Below are 21,211 nucleotides of genomic sequence, written 5' to 3'. Positions count from 1 at the left end.
ATTGGTAAATTAGCTAACATATTTCTGTTAAAAATATCTGTCAAAAATATCCCATTCAGCAATTGTTTTCCGTGTTCTAAAATCGGGTTGTCGCACAACGTCGTTTCCCGGATTTTCTCACAATTTCATTATTTTCAGTTTTAAATAGAGATAACAAGCAAAAGGAAAGAAAATACATCTGTATATGACATATAAAAATTGTCACAGTTACTGCTAGTCACCTTAATTTTTGTTCAGAACAGTTATTGTCAGTTAAGAGTGTAAACTGAAAATTATGTATCACATATGTTAAAAGTGTACCAATTTATATTAGGTAGCGTCACGTTAACTGTTTCAATATTTAACTCGACGTTAGTTGGGCAATGTGATCATGTCTTCATAGATGATTGTCTATTTTTTTCAATACAGTACTAAAAAGGAGATTTATGAAACAAAATTCAGAAAGAAAATGTGCACATTTTTATATATACGATCGTTAAATATCATGGGACGTTTTCCCATCGTTTTCTAAGGCATTATACAAGTATATTCAGTCCGGAATACGGGTCCGGGACCGGGCGCACCGAACAAAATCATTAGTCTCGCACATTATTGAAATCTCGAGGAACAACGAGATGTCAACATCACAACATGGCAGGAAGTTGGATTTGACAGGACTTGTCACAGAAGTTGCCAGTTTTTTGTCTCTGAACAGAGAATGGTACGGTAATTTAAGCCGCATTTTGCGATTCTTTCTTGCAGATAAGATTTGCTCTTATTTTATATGTAGCAACCAAATGATTACTAAGTAAGACAAATATCTGGTGGAATTTTTACTGGAAAGGGGGGGGGGGGTCTGTTTTGTCTACCACAACTTTCAACGTCGTACCCCTCGAGATTCCCCAATATCTTGGAAAAGGGTAGGATTTCCTCTGTCTGCCAGGGTTTGGACCGAGCACCAGCAGGGACCGAAATGTCCATATTGCAATGGTCATTGGTGACCATTCGTACTACAAAAGAGATTAACACTAAATTCAGTGAAAAGGACAAATTAAATTGCATCACATATGATATTACAAATGTAATGTAAAAAGGAGCGGGTCGTTGTGGTTTGTACATTTATTCAGTTGACAGAGCATGCCTCTTTGGCTCAGTCGATAGAGCCGCATTATTCACACACTCAACAGGAATTGTTGCTTTTCCTTGTTCTTCGTCATTGGCACCCAACTAAAAATAAGCAACCCATGGAAGATATGGCAAGAGAGTCTCTGGTTGAGATTTAGAGATTAGTACTGTAAAATGAGCGGGGCGGTGAAGTTTGTACATGGTGTCAAATAGGTCTCTGTCACACAGCTGACAGAGCATGCTTCTTTTGCTTGGTCTGTAGAGCTGTAGTTTATCGTATGTAGGTCGGGATTTTTTTGTGTGTATCTTTCACTCTAAAATAATGACCGGAACCGGAGTTTTTATTTTCCTCAGTAGATCTAGATAGTGCAGTCACAACTCACAATGGTAAATGGTTATGTCCATATCCTCAACTTCAAATGGAAAGTACAGTGGTTTGGTATACAATGTATGTGCCTGTGTTCTAGATCAAGTAAATCTTGGTTGTACAAATTTGCGGTCATGTTACCTGGTCCAACTGCATGGCTGATGTACCTGCTGTAGCAGAAAGGATGTGGAGCTTTGGTTAGACGTATATGAATTAATAAATTAAAGCCATGGACTTTCTTATGTAGCATTACACATCATCTATTACAATTACCCAAAATGGCGGCCATTACGATATCAAAGTTAGTGACATCCATCAAATACAGATAGGCCTATTTAACATTAAAAACGTGAGTAAATCATTCACAGTTGTAAGCAGTATTTGTTTTGTTGTAATGCTCACTAGCTGTAGTCATAAAATTTATTGAAAGACCAGCTGATTGTTTTCTAGGCGGCCGATCGGCTACTTGACTTCAGTTTACGTAATACACAGACGTGAGTGAAAGTGACACCACAAGCCAAGGTGGAAATAGCCCAAGGCTGCTAATTAGGGCCACTTGGGTGTTGGTCAGGGGGCCAGGGAGTGGTTACTCTCGTGCTAAAATTAACCTAGCATGTACACAAATGTGGCAACGAAAATAAAACGGAGGGGTTTATAGAAATCGGGAATGTAGACTCTCCTGCCGGGAGACAATAAAAGGCTTTAAAATACGGGAGGTTTTGTCTCACGCCGGGAGGTATGGCAGGTAATTTACCTGCTGGACCTAGACTAACCGCTCATGTAAAGTTTGCCAGCCAAGTGTCTGGATTGGAATTTTATGATTTACATGCATCAGGGCTACTTTGTCTTTTAAAATCACTGATGACATACAGATTCTGTTGAAATAGTGGCATACTAGTTTGCATAGAAGTTTTTGATGTGGGACTTTGGCGAGAAGTCTTGTTGTTAAAAAAATTACAATAAACTTATTTTACACTGATGCTATAGATAAACTGTATTGTAACTCATCTGAACTAATTGAACCTATATATATAACTACATTTTGACTTTTACAGGTAACTGGACGACAGTCGGCCGCTGTAGGGTGTGGATGCTCCGGTATATATGGAGCCAAAGTTTGACCTCAACCTCCAGCAGGTGACCTTTGATGAGGGTGACCTTTCACCTTCCAATGAACTTGACTCTTTCAGCAACATTGTCCACTATGACTCGTACTTCTCTACAGGTGGCTCTACCTCTGTAACGACATCTGCTCGAACCTACGCACAAACAAGCAGTATCAAAGGTAGGTATCAATCTCAAAATGGTGTTGGTGGTGGTGGTGGTGGTCTGGTCATTCCTGGCTTCAGGATCCCAAATGAAGCTTCAGGATCCCAAATGAATGTGGGTAAAGTGTGATTTAGTGTCGATTAATCCCACCTTCCTATGATTATGACATCAAAAATTTCTTGTCAAAGATCAAATTACAATCACCAGAAGGTGGGACTAATAGACAGTAAATTGTACTTTACCCACAACATTTTGGGATCTCAAAGATGCATATTAAAATGTTGAGGTGTCAATCAATAGTTCTTGATACAGTCAAATATTGTTTTTCGAACCCTTTTAACTCAAATACATAGGTAGTTTAATTGTTTAGTTAAAAAGTATTTTGTTGGTCCTGATCAATGTGTTCACTATATAGAAGACGTAAACTTAAATTAAATTCTTGTTTTTTGTTGTACCATCGACTCTTTAACTGACCTTTGAGATAACATGTGTTTTGATTTCAATTGACACTGATTGAAATATATGTACATACTTCTAAAATTTAAAATTTCAAGTTACCATGTTGATTATCTGAAAAAAAATCTTTGGGATTAAGCAGTTGTGTACATGTACTGAAATGAGTAAATGTATGAGTTATGATAATTTGAAAATAACTGTCTTTTGTAGAAGAGAAACAGGAATTTTCTGTAAGTCGTTCCCGTGCTATAGCTCAGCCTAGCCGACTGAAGAGCTCCCAAGTCTATTGTGAATCTGTGTGCTCAGCACATGCCGAGGACGACCTTCACGCTCTGATTAATCCAGACGACGGATACGTCACTCGGAAAAGTTTCTCAAAAGTCATCCCTACAGACATCAGAACTTTGTTCCAGGTATGGTGTAGCCTACCAAAACTGTCTAATCCGAATTCTTGTCTATTGGGGCATAATTTTACGTCATTTTCCTTCTTAATTTGCAGTACTTAATTAAAACCTTTACAATCCGGAAACCTTGCTGTACCGGCCAAACATGCTGGTCCTTATAATAATTGGTTTAGACAAATTACACTGTTTAATTATTTACTGACCAGTTATTTATTTAGGCCTCAATTTCTAGAAACTGAAAGTGAAGGAGAAAAAATGTGAAAAATTAAAGGGACAATTCATTCTAAGAGAACATTAAAGTTTGTACATATATCGGAAAAACCCAGTTCTAATGGAATTTAGATCAGTCGGTTTTACTGTGATGTACCTGAAAAGCCCATGGTGGTGACATGTGTGTGAAATTTTCAAACTCGCTCGCTGTCCGCCATTACACATTGTGGTCGAACTTCTTGTATGCCGAACCCTGTCCCTTGCTCGTAGAGTAATGCAACTTTTGTCTATAACTGCTCAAATTGCTCTGACTATAGTTTGTTTACCTTATTAGGTGAATTGTCTTGCCTCAAAATCATTTTATCACCTTCGCAGTGGTTATATGTAGTTCATTTGTTTAACGTGCGTGACTTTGGCTCGGGTATGGGTACAGCGTACATATTCTACCTGCTTAATCGTATTGATCAACGATTTTGATATTTCAACGATATTAATTAAAATACTTAACAATGACGTGGAATTTGTCAATGTTTAACGTTATTTGTTTCATACGAAATATAGCACAATACATTTATGCCATATTTCACTTCTTGGTTATGTAAAAGAATTAGCCTGAGTGAATTATCCCTTTAAGTGAATGTAAAAAATAAGATTGTTAACTTTTTGATAACAGTTTGTGGATGGTGTGATTTAATTCCTTAAATCATGTTAACTCATTCACCCCTGAAATTCCATAATGGACTAGTCCAGTCCTTAGGTGAGTGAACTAAGACATCACCCCTGAAATTCCATAATGGACTAGTCCAGTCCTTAGGTGAGTGAACTAAGACATCACCCCTGAAATTCCATTATGGACTGGTCCAGTCCTTAGGTGAGTGAACTAAGACATCACCCCTGAAATTTCATAATGGACTAGTCCAGTCCTTAGGTGAGTGAACTAAGACATCACCCCTGAAATTCCAAGTCCTTATGGATGGTCACCCTGAAATTCCATAGGTGACTGTCAGTCCTTAGGTGAACTAAGACATCCACCCTGAAATTCCATTATGGACTGGTCCAGTCCTTAGGTGAATGAACTAAGACATCACCCCTGAAATTCCATAATGGACTGTCCAGTCCTTAGGTGAGTGAACTAAGACATCACCCCTGAAATTCCATAATTCAAGTCTAGGTGAGTGAGCTAAGACATGGTCTAATGTCCAGTCCTTAGGTGAGTGAGCTAAGACATCACCCTGAAATTCCATTATGGACTGGTCTAGTCCTTAGGTGAGTGAGCTAAGACATCACCCCTGAAATTCCATTATGGACTGGTCTATTTCTTAGGTGAATGAGCTGAGACAATGTGTTATACAAAGAATATAATGTTTGCTGATGTAATTTCAGGTTTCAGCCAATACTTCATCCATACGAAAGAAAAAGACTACGAAACTAAGGAAGCCGTTCAGGATGTCAGCTCCTGTGGGGGTCACTGACCCCGATGTCCCGGAAAAGGATGGGGCTCAAGCGTTCGAAAGTGTGGCAGAAGCCTTACACCTTCAGTGGTCTGTTATAGGTAGGATATAGTGGTTGCATGTTGATCAAGGTCAAGTTCATTGTCGATCAAGGTCAAGGTCATTTGTCGATCTAGGTCAAAGTTCATTTGTCGATCTATGTCATTCATTTGTCAGGTTGTCAGTTTATATAGACACCATTAAAATTGTACTTCAATAAAAAGTTCTTTTGATTTTAATTACTGAAATCAGCCACAAATAGCAACATTTCATAAATTTTATCTACAGGATATATATAAAAAAATATTTGATAAAATATGCTTACAGGTGATAAGAAACTGACACCAGCTTCACCTGAAGTTGTGGCGCAGATTGTAGCTGAAGCGGAGAAAAAAATGAAAGCACAGAATCAAGGGGCCGCTGTTTCCCAGGTAAGAAATTAAATGTATATTAAGCATTAGTTATTATGTGATCATGTTTATCATATGATACCTGCTATAGATTCCTCCTTTGTCTAAAAAGAATATCGGCGATAAGGAGAAAAAAAAGTGTCTGTTCAACCAATTGTATTGTAATGACTTTTTATAATTAGAACATTGAAAAAAATACAACAGTTAAATTTGAATTAAATTCCTAGTTGCATGTAAGTTGTATTTACAAATTAAAGAGTTATCTGTCCTTGTGGCTAGGTATTGATTATGACGTCATCAGTTGGCAAGACTTATGTCATACTTTTCAGAGAAAACAATGCATGCGAGTTTTGCTCACACAATTGATACCTGTCTGCAGGCAACAGTTCCACTATACAAGAAGACAAAACACGAACATACCGCAGTCTCCCAGTGCACTCACCTCGCACGGCATACACGCAGCACACCGCATACATGGGAGGCCGTCCTTACATGACCATAGCTGTTAATAGGACGTTAATAAATCAAACAAACAAACAAACAAAGCATGGAAGATAACTCTGTGTTATACAAAGCCAAAATATCTGTAGATCGAAAAAAAACATTTTTTACAAGTATGACTTCTTTTTGTATTATTCCATATGTAGTTAATGGTTTAATACCTATACTGTATTTATGTCCATTCTAGGTGAGCATGTCATCCTCGAGACCTATAGTGACTGCCTCCCTACAGGAAAACTTGTCCGCCAATTGTGCCTCCAACCCCATACCTGTGTCTCAGATACACACCCAAGATAAAGAGATACATCTAAACTCACAAGTAGCAAGTTCAACACCTTCGACGTCAGCACAAACTAGCGACGCTAAGAAGGGAGATGCTTCATCAGGGGAGGTAACTCCAACAAAACCGGTTTCTCGCTCCCCTGAATTGATACAAATACCAGCTGGTAGTATTACTACAGTGAAGGAGAAAACGTCGTGGTTCAGTGGCTCCGGTCGTGTGCCTCAGTCAGCCCCAGTCAAGGAGAGGGCTGTACCGGAGAGGACTAGCTCCCTAGGGGGCGAGGATAGTGAGAGTGAAGTAGGGTCCGGGGTAGGGGATAGGGACGGAAGTGTTTCTAGTGCTGCCAGTGAGCTGGATAATTTAATTCAGAGTGACACAGACAATTTTCTCAAGTCCCTTCCACCTGTGAAGCAGGTAGACTTAAGCATGTTTACGTCAAAACCTCATGTTATACGTAGCTACTCGCCCCCTGTGAAGGAAACATCATTCCGTCCTCCATCACACAGCACTAATCTAACCTCAGTAACCCCTGATACTGATCTGTCAAGCGGATCTCCTCACGGCTCTGGAGTTCTCCACTCAGCATCATCCTTCAGTGATTCCGGAATCCCTGGCTTAGATGCGGAACACACCCAAATAGACTTCCAACCTTCAAAGCTGTTTTCTAGTACACCAAGCAAACCTAGCTTAGTCATTCCACAGACAGGGCCTTTGTTCAAACAACTACACAAGATCACTCCCAAACAACCTACAGCTGTATCTCCTGAAGTTAAATTGGGTGGGCAGCAGCTGGATATTGTCCTGAGAGAAAAGGCCAAACTTGAGGGACAGTTGGAGATGTTGTCTGAGGAAGCTAGCGCGACTCGTCAGGAGAGGGCAGAGCTACAGGCCCAACTGGCCTCTTTGAAAATGCAGCTAGAGACAAATCGTCTGACAGCTAGCGATGCTCAATGTGAAAATCTCAAACAAGAGCTAGAAAAGATTCAAAGGTCGAAAAGTTTACTAGAGCAGTCATTAGGTTCAGCGCATAAATTTCTTGAAGAAAAAATATCTGAATTTACAATACAACAAGAGGAACTCCGAATGTCACAGGAATCAAACGACAAACTTCAAATTAGGATGAAAGAGGTCCGGGATGATGTACGTGCAAAGGAAATGACAATTCAAGCTCTGAAAAATAAAATTGCTGAACTGTATGTAGAAGTGCAAACAGTGCTACAAGCGAAAATGGAGTCTGAAAACGATGCAAGGACATCAAAAAATGACCTTGTTGCACTCATCAACACCAAAGACTGGTATCAGCAGCAATTGAAGGCTGCACAGGTTGCTAGGACAACACTTCAACATGAACTGACCACGCTTCAAGCTCAAGTTTCTTCTCAGGGAAGTATCATAGAACGTCTCCGTACTGAAAATACTAAACTTCGTCAGCAGACAAAAGATATACAGCAGAAAGCCTTGAAGGATAAAGAGATGTTGGCCAAGCATCTGGAACACATTGAGTCCGACATGATGCACAGAGAAGCAGCCTTTCAGGAAATTCAGCGTGAACGGCTTCTGATGGAGGATACGTTTGACACCAAGTTACAATCCGTCGAGCAAGAACGCTCCAGGGCCCACACACTTATGCACATGACATCTGAACTCGAGACACATCTTGATAAAGCACAGGAAGATCTCAAGAAAAAGCAGTCTCAAATTCTCACATTAGAAAATGAGCAAATTGATTTAATGAAAAAGTTAGCTTTGTCCCAAGAATGTGTTATTGAAAGGGATCTGGCAGTGGAAGAACTGCAACAAAAGTTGATAGAAGTTGAAAGCAGTCTAAAAGCTTTTCAGTCTAGTCTTACTGAGAAGGAATCGGAGATCTGGAAACTGAAAGAGGAGAAAGCAGCTGTAGAAATTTCACTCCAGGCAGCCAAGGAGGAAAAGCTGTCAGTTGATACTGCATTAGCAAGTCTTAAAGAGAATATGGGAAAAGTGGAAAAGAATTTCCGCCACATGAAACAAGAGTTAGGAAGTAGGACGTTGGAATACAATGAGCAGAAAAAGGAAACTGCTGCACTTCAAGAAGAACTGACAATTGTTAGGAATAATTTAGAAAAGGAAAAGAAAGGCAGCCATGTTGTGGATAGAGAGAAAGAGGAACATCAAATGGTTGTCGATGAAATGAGAACACAAAAAATACACCTAGAGGAAGAAGTGAAGTTTCTGACTGCTGAATTAGACGCAGTGAAGGGTACAGGGGTAGAAACAGGGAAGAAGGTGGAATCTTTGGAAGCTGAACTAGTGAATGCAAACCAGAAAATTTCACAGATGGAACAGGATCTTGGAGAAGAGAAATCATCACCAGCGTTGGAAGAACTTCAAAACGAAAACACTGAATTAAAAAACACACTGAAAAAGTCGGATAAACAGCATCAAAAAGATTTGACAAAACAAAAAGCAAAGGTTGCTAAACTCAACGTGGATCTCAAGTCGCTTCAAAATGAACTTTCTCAACGACAGCAAGTATTGGAGTCTAATGTTGAGTTGTTGACGGGTAAACTACGGGAGATGACTGTAGAGAAGGAACAAATGGAGACCGAGTTGTCAATGGCACACAGGAAGTATGATCTGAGCATGCTCCAACAGCAAGACCAGTTGAAGACTGAATTACAGGTAATCATAACCAAGATCTAATAATGTAAATTATAAAATATTCACTAGGCAATATATGGTATGTATATGTTTATTGTTTCCTTGAAATTATATTTTGTAAGTGTAATTTTCAAACTATTTTTGGACATTTTAAACTTGAGTTAAATATAAAATTTATAACTTTTAAATAAACTACAGTTGGTTGAAAAAAAACTTGAAATTTTTTAATTCTTTATTTACAACTTTTTATTTCAGTGTATAGCAGCAGAACTGGAGAACACCAAACTCCAGAAACAGGCCCTGGAGAATAACTTAATGGAACTACAGCGTGTGAAGGAGTTAGAAGTCCAGGAGTACAGCCAGCAGTTGTCTGCCCTTGAAGCAGAAATTGCTCGTGTACAGGAGTTACACGTAGATACAGAGGGTCTACAGAGAGACAACCAAAATCTGTCACTGGATCTGGAGAAGGAGAAGGGACGAGTGGCAGGTAGGTGCAGTAGGAGAGCCTGTTTTGTCACTGTTAGCCACTTTACTTTCGTGAGACACAAATATTTGTATAATTTTGTGAGAGAGCTGAAATGCAAAGTCAATTGATTAATATATTTAAGGAATAGATTTTTATTTTGTTGAGGTTATGAGGGTATAATGATAATGGAACATGTGTAAATTATGTAACCCTGGTGAAGCCGGGTTACATAAAATTTACACGGGTTCCATTATCATTATACAATGATTTTAACAAAATAAAAATCTATTACTTATATTTGCAGTTTTTCACATAAATGAATATTGTTTATTCTCGCGACATTTGCATATATTTTATCAAAATACCCATATTGTTTACTCTCCCGTCATCATCAACAAATTCGATTGAACAGCTGATTGGAATCAGGTCATTCATATTTTCCCGCCAAAAATGAGGCCATGACCCTATGTTGCTACGCCAGCAACTATTCCAGTAACAATGGAATCGCCGCACATGTTGTACTATCATTATACGCTGATAATGATAATACTAGAAAGCATGTAAACTGTAAATATATACGTATATTATTTCACCAGAACGTGCAATTTAGATCAATATTAACTCGTTTAGAAGCACCTACTTTTCAGTTAAACAACCAACTTTCCTTTTCAGTCTCTTGTACTAAAATTGAATTTTTTTTCACATTTTTGTTAATGACGAATTATGAATAGTAGTTTCTTTGAAACTAAAAATTCTGACACAACTGTTTGCAGGTTTGATGCAGACCAACACAGCTCTGAAGGAGCACATATCTCAGCTTGAAGATGCTCTGGCTGGGCGTGAGTCTGCACTTGTTGACCTCCAGAACCTCACCCGAGGGGAAGTTGAGGATCGCGAGAGAGATGAAGCAGAACACCGGCGTGTGGTGCAGGATTTAGAGGCCAAACTAACACAGGAGAAAGACTCACAGAGAGATCTCAGGAAACAGGTACAGACTACACCACTCTGTCCGGCTATAAATTGTAAAGTTTAGTCAGACACAGTTTTCAAAGATTTCATCCAAAACTTAAAGATTTTATTTGAAATTGAACATGATAAACTAACTGATATTATTTAATTATGAGGGCAGTGGTACTATTTCTGAAAAACTGTATAACCATTGGGTCACATGAAGTAAAGACCTTTAGCCAAAAAATGTGAAATTAAATTACTGTGAAAATAAGTTTGTTTATAGTATTTTACACTTTGCATGCCCTCCCTTTCATCAATGTCAAAATTAAAAGCCACTGTATCTCTAAACCAACACAAAAAGCATAGGGTCATCTTGGCTAGGACAAGGCCTTTTCTGATGGACATCAATTTTCTTGTTCAGTTTACAGGGGTCTGTCACAATATACAAAGGGAAGGGTATTATGCATAGTAATAAGACAACAACTACATTTACCTGGCATTGTGACAGCCCCCCGTGATTCAGTACTAGTATTGTAAGAAACAGTTATATCATAATTACAACTTTTCTTTTCAGATTGGCACAAAAATTTCTGAAAATAAGAAACTAAAGCGTCATCTGGATTCTGTGAAAGCAGATAGAGATAGTGTTCAGCAGGACCTTGACCATCGGTCAAACGAACTGGAGAATCTGCGTAGTGAGCTGGACAACAGCAAACAGTTACAAGCTGTCCAGAGCGGTCAGATAAACACACTGGACGGTGAAAACAAGTCACTGGCCCATCAGCTGGACAGGGTCAAACAGGAACTGACCGATAATCTGGCCCGAGAACCCATCATACAGGAACAGATGACTGTGAGTAATAGATAGAAAGACTCTGATAGGCTAGCTACTGTAAACATCTGTATTTTCGCATATACACTGTACCATATTTCACATCTTCATTATTTTCAATATATTTGCAAATGCATATAATTTGCGGTCAATGGATCTTACTGGTCATGGCAAGCATATACAGGGGATCTTAAATGAGTAACTATGAAATTTTTTTAAACTTGCTAATAATTTGATATTTTATGAGCCCTAACTTTATCGTTAGTACAGTAAATCTTCTAAAAAGATATTGGAATTGCAATCATAGCTTCACAGTGATGTAAATTTTGTATATATACAAAAATATGGAGATGATGTAAAATGCTAGAATTACTGAATTCTATTCTTCAGAGTCTACAGTGGCAGTTAGAACAGAAGTGGCGTGAGGTGGAGGCTCTCACAGGTCAGAGGTCAATGGCAGAACAGAGACAGGGCATGGAGATTGAAGATTTACAGAACACAGTACAGGTGGGCTATAGAACAACTATTGACTTATGGAAAGGTTGATTCATTGTTTTAATAACCTAACAAGGAATGACACTGTTGAGTAAAGACAATTTTTAAGTTATATAGAAAGAAGACAGGACTTTTGGGTGTTTTAAGAACCTGAGTTTTCAACTGAAATGTTACAGAGCATTTAATCTGGCAATTTGTTTCAATTTTGTATTCAAATTGGTTCTTTCTTTTGTGTGAGGAGTTTGGAATGAATATTCTTGTACCTCTTTTTTTGAAAATGTTTGATAAGCATTTTCTTTTAACAGAATCAACAGACAGAGTTGGAGAATCTGAGGCAAGAGTTAGCAGTAGCCAGACAAGAGAAATCTGTCACACAAAGCGAGATGTCACAGCTACGAGCCACACTGAAGGCCTCTGTCCAACATCACAAGGTAAGTCTGTATTACAGGCAGAGTTGTCACAAGATATATGAAGTCACTACAAATCATGCTGACAATCATGGATGGTATCTTTATGAGAAACATTGATAAAGTATTCCATGTATGTACAATAAAGGACGATATCTGGGAAATTCTAAAAATAAAAAATGAAACCTCTCTATACAGTATTATGAGAGGAAGAAGAAAAACATGGGTGACACCCAGGGAAGGCACTTTAAAAAATAGTATGTGTCATGGTGGGTTCAAAATAAAATCACTTCTGTGCCAGGTTGGTGTTTCAATAAAATCACTTCTATGGGTGGGTCTATCTGATGCATTTGTAACCTTTTCAAATAAAATGCAAAATTTGCGTTTTATAATGCTGTCTGTCATCCTGTGTTGTTCATCTTCATTAAAAAAACAATTATTTTATTTTCTGGGTGTTTTGATACAGTAATGACAGAATATTTATCTAAAACATATTATATTCAATCAAACTTGGCAATGGTACATAGAAACAATGGTTTATTTAAATTCACTAGTGTTAAGTCGAGAAAAAAGTGGCATTCACAAGCTTAAGTGTGAATGTCCAGATGTCTACTCTTGCATTACGCTTGTGCAACTTTTCTGTAGATTTTTAGTAGATTTTCCGCTTGATTTAGTAATAGATGAAGCCCATTAAACAATAGTTCACTGCACCATATACAGTACAATTTTGTCCTAGGACTCTTCAGTGAAAAGGAAATATGTCAATCCAAAAAGATGTCAGAGCAACATAAACAGTTAAATCGCTTCTATGCCATGGTGTTGTTCCCATGAAATTAGATATGTGGAGGGGTCAACGAAATTGAAAATCTCTTCTATTGGTGGGTCTCCCAATTTCAAAGTGCCTTCCCCCCTACCATATATGTTTTGCTGGAACAGCCCTTATGAGAGGAAGAAGAAAAACATGGGTGACAGGATGTTAAATAGTATGATCGATTTCTTACTTGTTTTGAGTGATTTACGGTTATGTAATGTGAATTATCGTTGATTTGGACATTTGTGTCCTCAGTCAAAACCGTAGCATGATTACATGTAGATTGCTTCATCGCGAACATTTCCACTGTGCGTAATATTTTTTACACATATCAACTTTGTTGTTAAAAGTTTGAAAGAGTATGTATTACGAAAACATCAATACTATGGAAGTTTATACATAGAAATCCCGAAATTAAGCTTGAAAATATCCACATTCACACTTCATTTTACTCTGATCGTTGTGCTGTAGTTGACAAGGAAACTGAATGAAGATAGTGGTGGTACGTGTGACACTGGTACACAGGTAGAGAGTCGAGACCTTCCCATGATTCCACCTCTGCCGTTTGACCTGGATAATGTGGAGAAACTACTACAAGAGTCCACAGTCAAGGCTCTGGAGAGCAAGTAAGTGGTTATCAATGGTCATAGAACAAAAATAGGTCACTGTAATCCAATTATAGGTCATCTGGCCTGAAAGAAAATAAGATCATTCTGGATGTATCCTATCACATTGAGATATAAGTTAGAATTCTAGCAACATTGTTGCCATTTTTGGTTGGAGTTACAGATGACTTCCACTTCCTGTCACGTGTCATGAGCCCTGGAGTTATTTCCCCTACCTTCTGTTTCCCTTGAAATGTCTCACTTTCAGTATTCAATGTTATGTGATAGCGTTACATTCAATCAGATCATTCTAAATGAAAGTGAGATAAATAATTTTATTGCATGTCCAACCACTAAATAATCTTATCACTGACTATTATGGTTATCTTACAACAGACAATAACTAATAATTATGTTGCGTTTCAGACCACTAGATAATCTTATCGCTGATTATTATGATTATCTTACAACTGACAATAACTAATAATTAACCACTAGATAATCTTATCGCTGATTATTATGATTATCTTACAACAGACAATAACTAATAATTATGTTGCGTTTCAGACCACTAGATAATCTTATCACTGATTATTATGATTATCTTACAACAGACAATAACTAATAATTATGTTGCGTTTCAGACCACTAGATAATCTTATCGCTGACTATTATGATTATCTTACAACAGACAATAACTAATAATTATGTTGCGTTTCAGACCACTAGATAATCTTATCACTGACTATAATGATTATCTTACACAGACATATATATATTCTATACAACATATAACAATAACTAATAATTATGTTGCGTTTCAGACCACTAGATAATCTTATCGCTGATTATTATGATTATCTTACAACAGACAATAAGACACTAGATAATCTTATCGCTGTTATTTGATTATCAGACCACATAGATAATTATGTTCTTTCAGACCACTAATCTTATCGCTGATTATTATGATTATCTTACAACTGACAATAACTAATAATTATGTTGCGTTTCAGACCACTAGATAATCTTATCGCTGACTATTATGATTATCTTACAACAGACAATAACTAATAATTATGTTGTGTTTCAGACCACTAGATAATCTTCAGACTTGTCTAAGTTCATTACGGACGGAGATCACTGGTCTACAGAAACAGATGGACGATCACATCAGTTCTGTAGAGACGTCTACACAGTCATGGAGGTAAGCTATCGATTAACTGACTGATAAGATTGAGGAACTCTTCGTCTTACGTTGCACTTTCTGTTATCCATTACTTTAACTTTAAGATAAAGACTAGGGCTTGTCTGTCTCTAACTTCTTTTCTGTGCAAAAATTTCAAGAAATGAAACCAAATTTTCTTCATATTTGACAACAAGGTTAGATACCTTTAGGGATTGGCCAGGTACAAAATCTTTTCTGACAAATAGTATTTCATCACTTGATAGAATTTTGGGTAGAAAAGAAACTCGCTAGTATACAATTGGTCTGTTTAGTTTAGATAACCAATCAGTGACGAGAAAACAAAATTTATGTATAAAATGGGAGGCCATTGTTTATTAAAAACAACATGGCTGTGGAGAAGAAGTCAATATTTCTTTGGCAAATTAAACGAAATTCTCCCCCAATCAAGCTGGATTAGTGTTAACTGTTTAACCTTTGACCTTTCAGTTCCGTAGAGGACCAGGTGAATGAGTTACGGAGAATTGTAAAAACCATCAATGGTACAAGTGTAATGACCAACGGTCAAGGGATGGACTCTTTAGCCGGGGCAGGTGTGGCAGGAGTGATTGACATCTAAACACACTGACCATTGTCATGGAAACTATGGGCAGCAGCTTTCTTATTCAATACACCAACAAATCGGAATGGTTACCATAGAAACCTTATTTACCTAAACAAATTTTGAAGTAAAAAAATCATTCCTTTTTCAGTGCTCCATGATAAAAATCAATTTCAAAAGATGACAAATAATTTTGTAACTGTTTGCAGTGAATTTCTTTTCTTGTTTTCATCAAAACCATTTTAGATTGTTTTCTCTATGTCCTCAGTTGTACCTCACAAACTGCTGCTGTTCAAGTGAGGAAAACTATTAATTTCTGTGTTTTATGTTCTTAATTTTCGTAAACTTTCCGCAAATGTGTTCTTTTTTCCTCATATGAAATTCTAGATGAAACCATATACAATGTAATAAGTAAAACAGTGATGTAAGAGTTGATTGAAGATATCTTTGTTTGACTGAAGATAGACAGTTTAGATACAAGTTATATTTGTGACTGGAGATAAAATTAACATTTTGACTGAGGTATGTGGGCTTGCTTGTGAAGGAAATACTATGGTTATGTTTCTAAAAAAAAAGATTAATTTAGGTAGTGGAGCTAATACTGTGTGTGCTTATGGGTGGTCATGAGGTCGATGCACTCATCAGCTGGCTATAAAACATTATACAGGGACTAGGCAATATGATTTTGAAAGATTTTGTGTGAATGTTTGAATAGATTGTGATATCATGTTGAAAAAACTCTACACAGAAATCATTTAGCTAACCACATGGTGTCATATGTGTGTGATGCTCTATATACCAGAAATAATGTATTATTTAGTAAGTTACTGGTGCATCACCTTCCTGACTCTACCTATTGCTTGGCTTTGTCTCATCGACTAAAGTCAGTGTTCTGTCGGCATAATGTATTACATGTATTTTGAAAATGTACATATTATTATCGTACATTCATTTAAAAAAACGACTTTTTTTATAACCAAGATCTTTTCATTTCTTTGTATGTTTTAGTGAGGGAACGTTTCTTCATGTGTGAATTTTCATTAATTCATTTATAACTATTTATCAAACATTCATGATAACTATATTATTACTGCCTTACAGAAAATATTTCATATTCTTCACCCTGTATTTTTAAAGTGGGATCTCCTTTCCTTTGATCTGGTCTTAGTTCATTGTTATGTTTAGGTTAGAGAAGGATCATATATTTATTGTTGAACCACCTGAGTAATATTTGTGTTCAGGTAGAATGTATATTAAGTGGTGTTTATTTTTTTAGGTGTTTTATTGTATTGTTGCTAATAAACAATTGTTTTGTTTGTGTTAAGTACAGACATACTTATTAAACAATTTTTTCGTTTTTATTAACGTGCCAATTGAATGTTAATATCGTCTATTCTCATGAATGGCCAAAACCTGTATTTTATAGTAATTGTATAGTTAAAGACCCACGCAGTTAATTTATTTGGTTGAATAATCCTAGCTAAATGTTTATGACTATATTTTATGAGTTTATTTTATATCATTTTCAGAATTCTGTACTTTCCCTGCAGCCTTCTAAATGTATACTCATTCTATAACTTACCAATAGCAGTTGGCATTCATCAGCATATAAATGTTCATTGTGGCAGTCATGGGATTATTTATAAGGAAAAATACCAACTGGAAAACTTTCTTTTTCACACCATATAATAAAAAGAATCATTAACATTGTAACATCATTTTCATAAGATAAGATATTTATGGAAGCAGGCAATTTGGCTCTATTGCCATTCATATGCCAGACTTTATTAGATGGAGGGTTTATATTCTGTATTCTGAGTTATCTGCCCCTGGCAGGTTGGTAATGATTTTGTTTGCGATTATTACATCATAATTTTCTGAGAAAAAGACATGATTTTGCTTATAAAATGATGACTTCACAATGGATACCTACCTGCAAGGGCAGTTAACTCTGTACTATACAAATACAGAATATTGCTACCTACCGGTATATCAATCTGTCCTGTTGCTTTGTGCCCTGAGCCTCTGACATACGGAGGTATGGAGGAACTCTATATCTTTTTTAAAGACATTCTAATGATATATCAAATCTATCAATGTGTGTATAATTGTCACTTCTGCAATCAAATTTTACAAAATTCTGACATGGAAAAATGTGAATGTGATTTCCTATTTTGTTTTTTTTCCTAATGTATGCATCATTTTTTGATGCTTTGATGTGTTGTGCTGAGATTTGTTTGTGCTTAGATCTACTTGTTTTGTGCTTAGATCTGCTTGTTTGGAATTTGTTGTGCTTCAGTTTTTATTCAGATTTATTTGTGCATATAGAGATGTTCCTGCTGATAACATGTTTTTTTAGCCCACCATCATCACATGATTTCTTATTTGAAATTCTTTAGTTTTGAATATCTCAAAATAACACGAAATAACTTTTAGTAATTTTTAACATAGATAAATAGAGTTACTTGAAATTTGTTCTGTTAACACAAAGAAATAGGCAATCATTTTGAAGAAAAAAAGAAAAGAAAAGGAAAACTCTTCTTTCCATTGACTGCCATTCTGTGAGATCCCTTACTTTTGTTTGATTGTTTAGGTTTTTTTCCACAATGCATTTACTTCCTTTTCAATATCCAGGATGGGAAAAGTTATATTGCGTTTACATCATTATATTGAGAGTCGCTTGTGCTTATGTATGTAAGTATGTAACAATGTAATTTCCTCCGTTTTTTGTGTTTAAGTTTGGATTAATACGTAACATGTTTTGATGAATTTGGCAATAACTTATTTTACAATAACTTGTTAAACACTTTATGTAACTTGATCCTCATTCATTTTATTTATTTTCATTTGTCTCTCCCAGTAGCTGTTAAACAGTGTTTACTATCCCATTCGCTGTAATTAGCACCCTCCCCTCCTCTAGTGAAGAAGTTATATAAATGCTCCCCTCTCCATTCCATGGATTAAGCAATGTTTTACAGCTGTGTAATGCTTACAACATCAACATTTTTATCCTATACTACATTAGTTCAGGTAATGTGAGTCTTTCACATGTGAATCATGAAGTAATAATGCATCTCAAAGGAAAGAAAGCATAGTGTGCCATGAGTACGGAGAGAGTTAAAATATGACTAATTTTTTTTTTTAGTTTTATGGACTTATCCCTTGGTTCTCTAATAAGCACCCCAATTTTTTTACAATTTTTAAGCTCCCTGGGTGCTTATTACGATGAATATGGTAATTCTGAAGCACTCTGTTAACTGTTCTTTTCCAGTTATTTATAATTGATGTTTGAACCATCGTATAAGCCTGTAACAATTCTCTATGTTGTATAAACAATATCAGAGTCAATTCAAAAGTACGCAGATCAAATTGTATTATATACAGCCATTTGGGCCCCTAAAATGGTCTTATTAAGCAGGTGGTCTTTACACAGAGGTGGCTGCTAAGACAGGTTTCACTATATTGGATTGTATTTATTATTGATAATTAATTGGTGCTTCTTATTCATATTCAACTTGTGGAAACTGCTATGATATATATAATTTTCTTTGTACATTGATATATCCTATTTGACTGAATATGGTCCATGAATCCACTCCCCTTTCCCCCTTTCTTTCTTTCTATAATCTGTAACGTAAGACAGAATGTAACATGTATATGCACAAAGTATTTATAAATCAATGAAATGTGACATTTGAAAGTATTTTCAACAGAACTGTCATTGTAACACCTTACCATAATCTCAGGAAAATTCAATAGGTGCTTTTGAATTCCTATTAATAACTTTTCAAGAGTTATTGCCCTTTCTTTCTAGAGTTTTTGCCCCTTGGTGAACTTCATTCGACAAACTGGCGATCACTAGGTGGTGAACTCTGTCACATTCAGTGCAGTGTCACCTGGACTTCTGAATGTTGTGAATGATTATTCTGCTAAAGAGTAAAATCTGATATGGTTTTAAGTATACCAGTAAGTCTAAAATACAGGGGCACATAAATAGTACCTTCTGGGATAGGACAAATAATTCAAGGTTACTTGCATTACGAGTGACAAAATTTGAATTTCAGATGAGTATTTTGGTTTTCAGATGGTAAACTTTTCATATTGCCTTCTGCCCATGGCCTTTCTGTGAATAATTATTGTTATCACTATTTCATAGATATTAAAAAGCAGGAAAAAGATCCATAAAATCGACTGATAAAGAAATTTTAATGGTAGGTGTGAAGATTCCTTTGGGATCTCTTGTTTTTCAGGAAGTTTTTTGACTACCTTTGCATGATATCAGATATTAAGGTCACATTCTACAACTACAAATGTGATTCACCATGAAATAATTAAGTGCAATTTTAGACTGTATTATTTTGTATCATCATAGTTGTATGTCTTTGTGATTTTCAAAATATTCAGGTTATAATTGGTTAACAGTTACTGCATCTTGGCATGTTACAGAGTTAGCTCCCTTGGAGGTAAGTATCCATTGTGACTTTGTGGTTTTGTGAGTTGAAACCCATGCTGTTTTCTCTGAAAAGTATGAAGTCATGACATCACAATCAATACTTACACACAAGGGCAAATAACTCTTTACATGTAATATGCAAATCAGAATAGTGTTGGTATGATTCAAAGAATAAATGTATATTGAACACAAGTTTGGAATTTGTGCCAAGCCCCTGTGTCCCTTTCCTCAGATTCATTCCACATTATCTCTGTTACATAGTTTATATGTGTATAGATCTGCATGCTACTATATGCCATTGGGGGTTGAGCCATTTCTACAGTGTCTGTCACAAGGGTATGTTTCTACTATTTGTACCACGTATTTCAGTCATAATAAACCAGATATAACTTTGCAATTTCTTTAAGTTGTTAAATAAAATGTGGGTTGGAAAATATCTAATAAATAAAAAATGAAAATGACTTGTCATTGTTTTGATTCTAATAGTAAAACATATTAACTCATTTACCCCTGAAGACACATTTTGACTCTACTAAATCAAGGACTAGAACAGTCCATTATGAACTTTTAGGGGCGAATGATGTTTGTAACATGATGAGATAGTTGAACAATAAATCTGCTATCAATAAAGGGTTCAAAGTCCATTTGGGTTTGGTGTAAGAACCTAATAACAGTGGGTCGGTCATTTAAGGATGTGTTCGGTTTATTGGTGGAGGAAAGCAAGTACCCGGAGAAAAACCACTGACCAACAGTCAAAACCTGGCAACTGCCCCACATTGGATTCAAACTGGATATTGAGGGCTTGTGGAAATATTGGGAAACCTTAACTCGGACACCATGCACAGTCCCCAAGTCAGTATTTTATAAATACAGTTGAATATAGTCCTTCAAATCTATTTGAATTGCCTTTAACATGTTGGGTGATAAATGTACCGTATTCGACCCAATAAGCGCCCAGGGCACTTTATAAATTGAAATAGATAAGGGTGCGCTTAATAGAACCAAATATGGACGAGCCTTTCAGAAAAGTATTGCACAATGTAAACAATATCATTTTGCAAAAAAAATCAATAAAGAAATCCATAGTTTTCATATTTTCCGCTTGAATTTAATTCAAGGAAAATTAAATTAAGGCCTGAAAAAGGGGAGAAATTGCTTATATGGATGGGTGCTTTTTTGGTCAAATACCTTATCTTTATTTGGAGTCTCAAGAAACTCTTAAACTTGGATTCTCTATTTCATACTTGTTCTAGAAGACTACAGAGAAGAG

General features: G+C 36.3%; 1 protein-coding gene across 1 annotated transcript; it reads left to right on the top strand.

Annotated features, from left to right (window-relative positions):
• The first annotated feature begins 573 nt into the window (after positions 1-573).
• LOC138331166 (golgin subfamily A member 3-like) lies at positions 574-19,320 on the top strand. Its single transcript, XM_069278636.1, has 14 exons — positions 574-700; positions 2,527-2,756; positions 3,407-3,609; positions 5,194-5,362; positions 5,628-5,731; positions 6,399-9,155; positions 9,390-9,621; positions 10,374-10,588; positions 11,126-11,404; positions 11,774-11,890; positions 12,184-12,309; positions 13,568-13,722; positions 14,795-14,908; positions 15,377-19,320. The coding sequence occupies exons 2-14, from the start codon at positions 2,576-2,578 to the stop codon at positions 15,504-15,506; spliced, it is 4,782 nt and encodes a 1,593-aa protein (XP_069134737.1). The 5' UTR covers positions 574-700; positions 2,527-2,575; the 3' UTR covers positions 15,507-19,320.
• The last annotated feature ends 1,891 nt before the right edge of the window (positions 19,321-21,211 follow it).

This window comes from Argopecten irradians, chromosome 9 (genome assembly GCF_041381155.1).
Source record: "Argopecten irradians isolate NY chromosome 9, Ai_NY, whole genome shotgun sequence".
Taxonomy (NCBI): Eukaryota; Metazoa; Mollusca; class Bivalvia; order Pectinida; family Pectinidae; genus Argopecten; species Argopecten irradians.
This window is presented reverse-complemented; position numbering and strand designations above follow the sequence as displayed.

Excerpts from the sequence above, each read along its gene's own strand:
- LOC138331166 (XM_069278636.1), top strand. The coding sequence starts at position 2,576 with ATGGAGCCAAAGTTTGACCTCAACCTCCAGCAGGTGACCTTTGATGAG. Across the intron at positions 2,757-3,406 it reads ACAAACAAGCAGTATCAAAG|AAGAGAAACAGGAATTTTCT; the intron begins GTAGGTATCAAT and ends TGTCTTTTGTAG. Across the intron at positions 11,891-12,183 it reads ATTTACAGAACACAGTACAG|AATCAACAGACAGAGTTGGA; the intron begins GTGGGCTATAGA and ends TTCTTTTAACAG.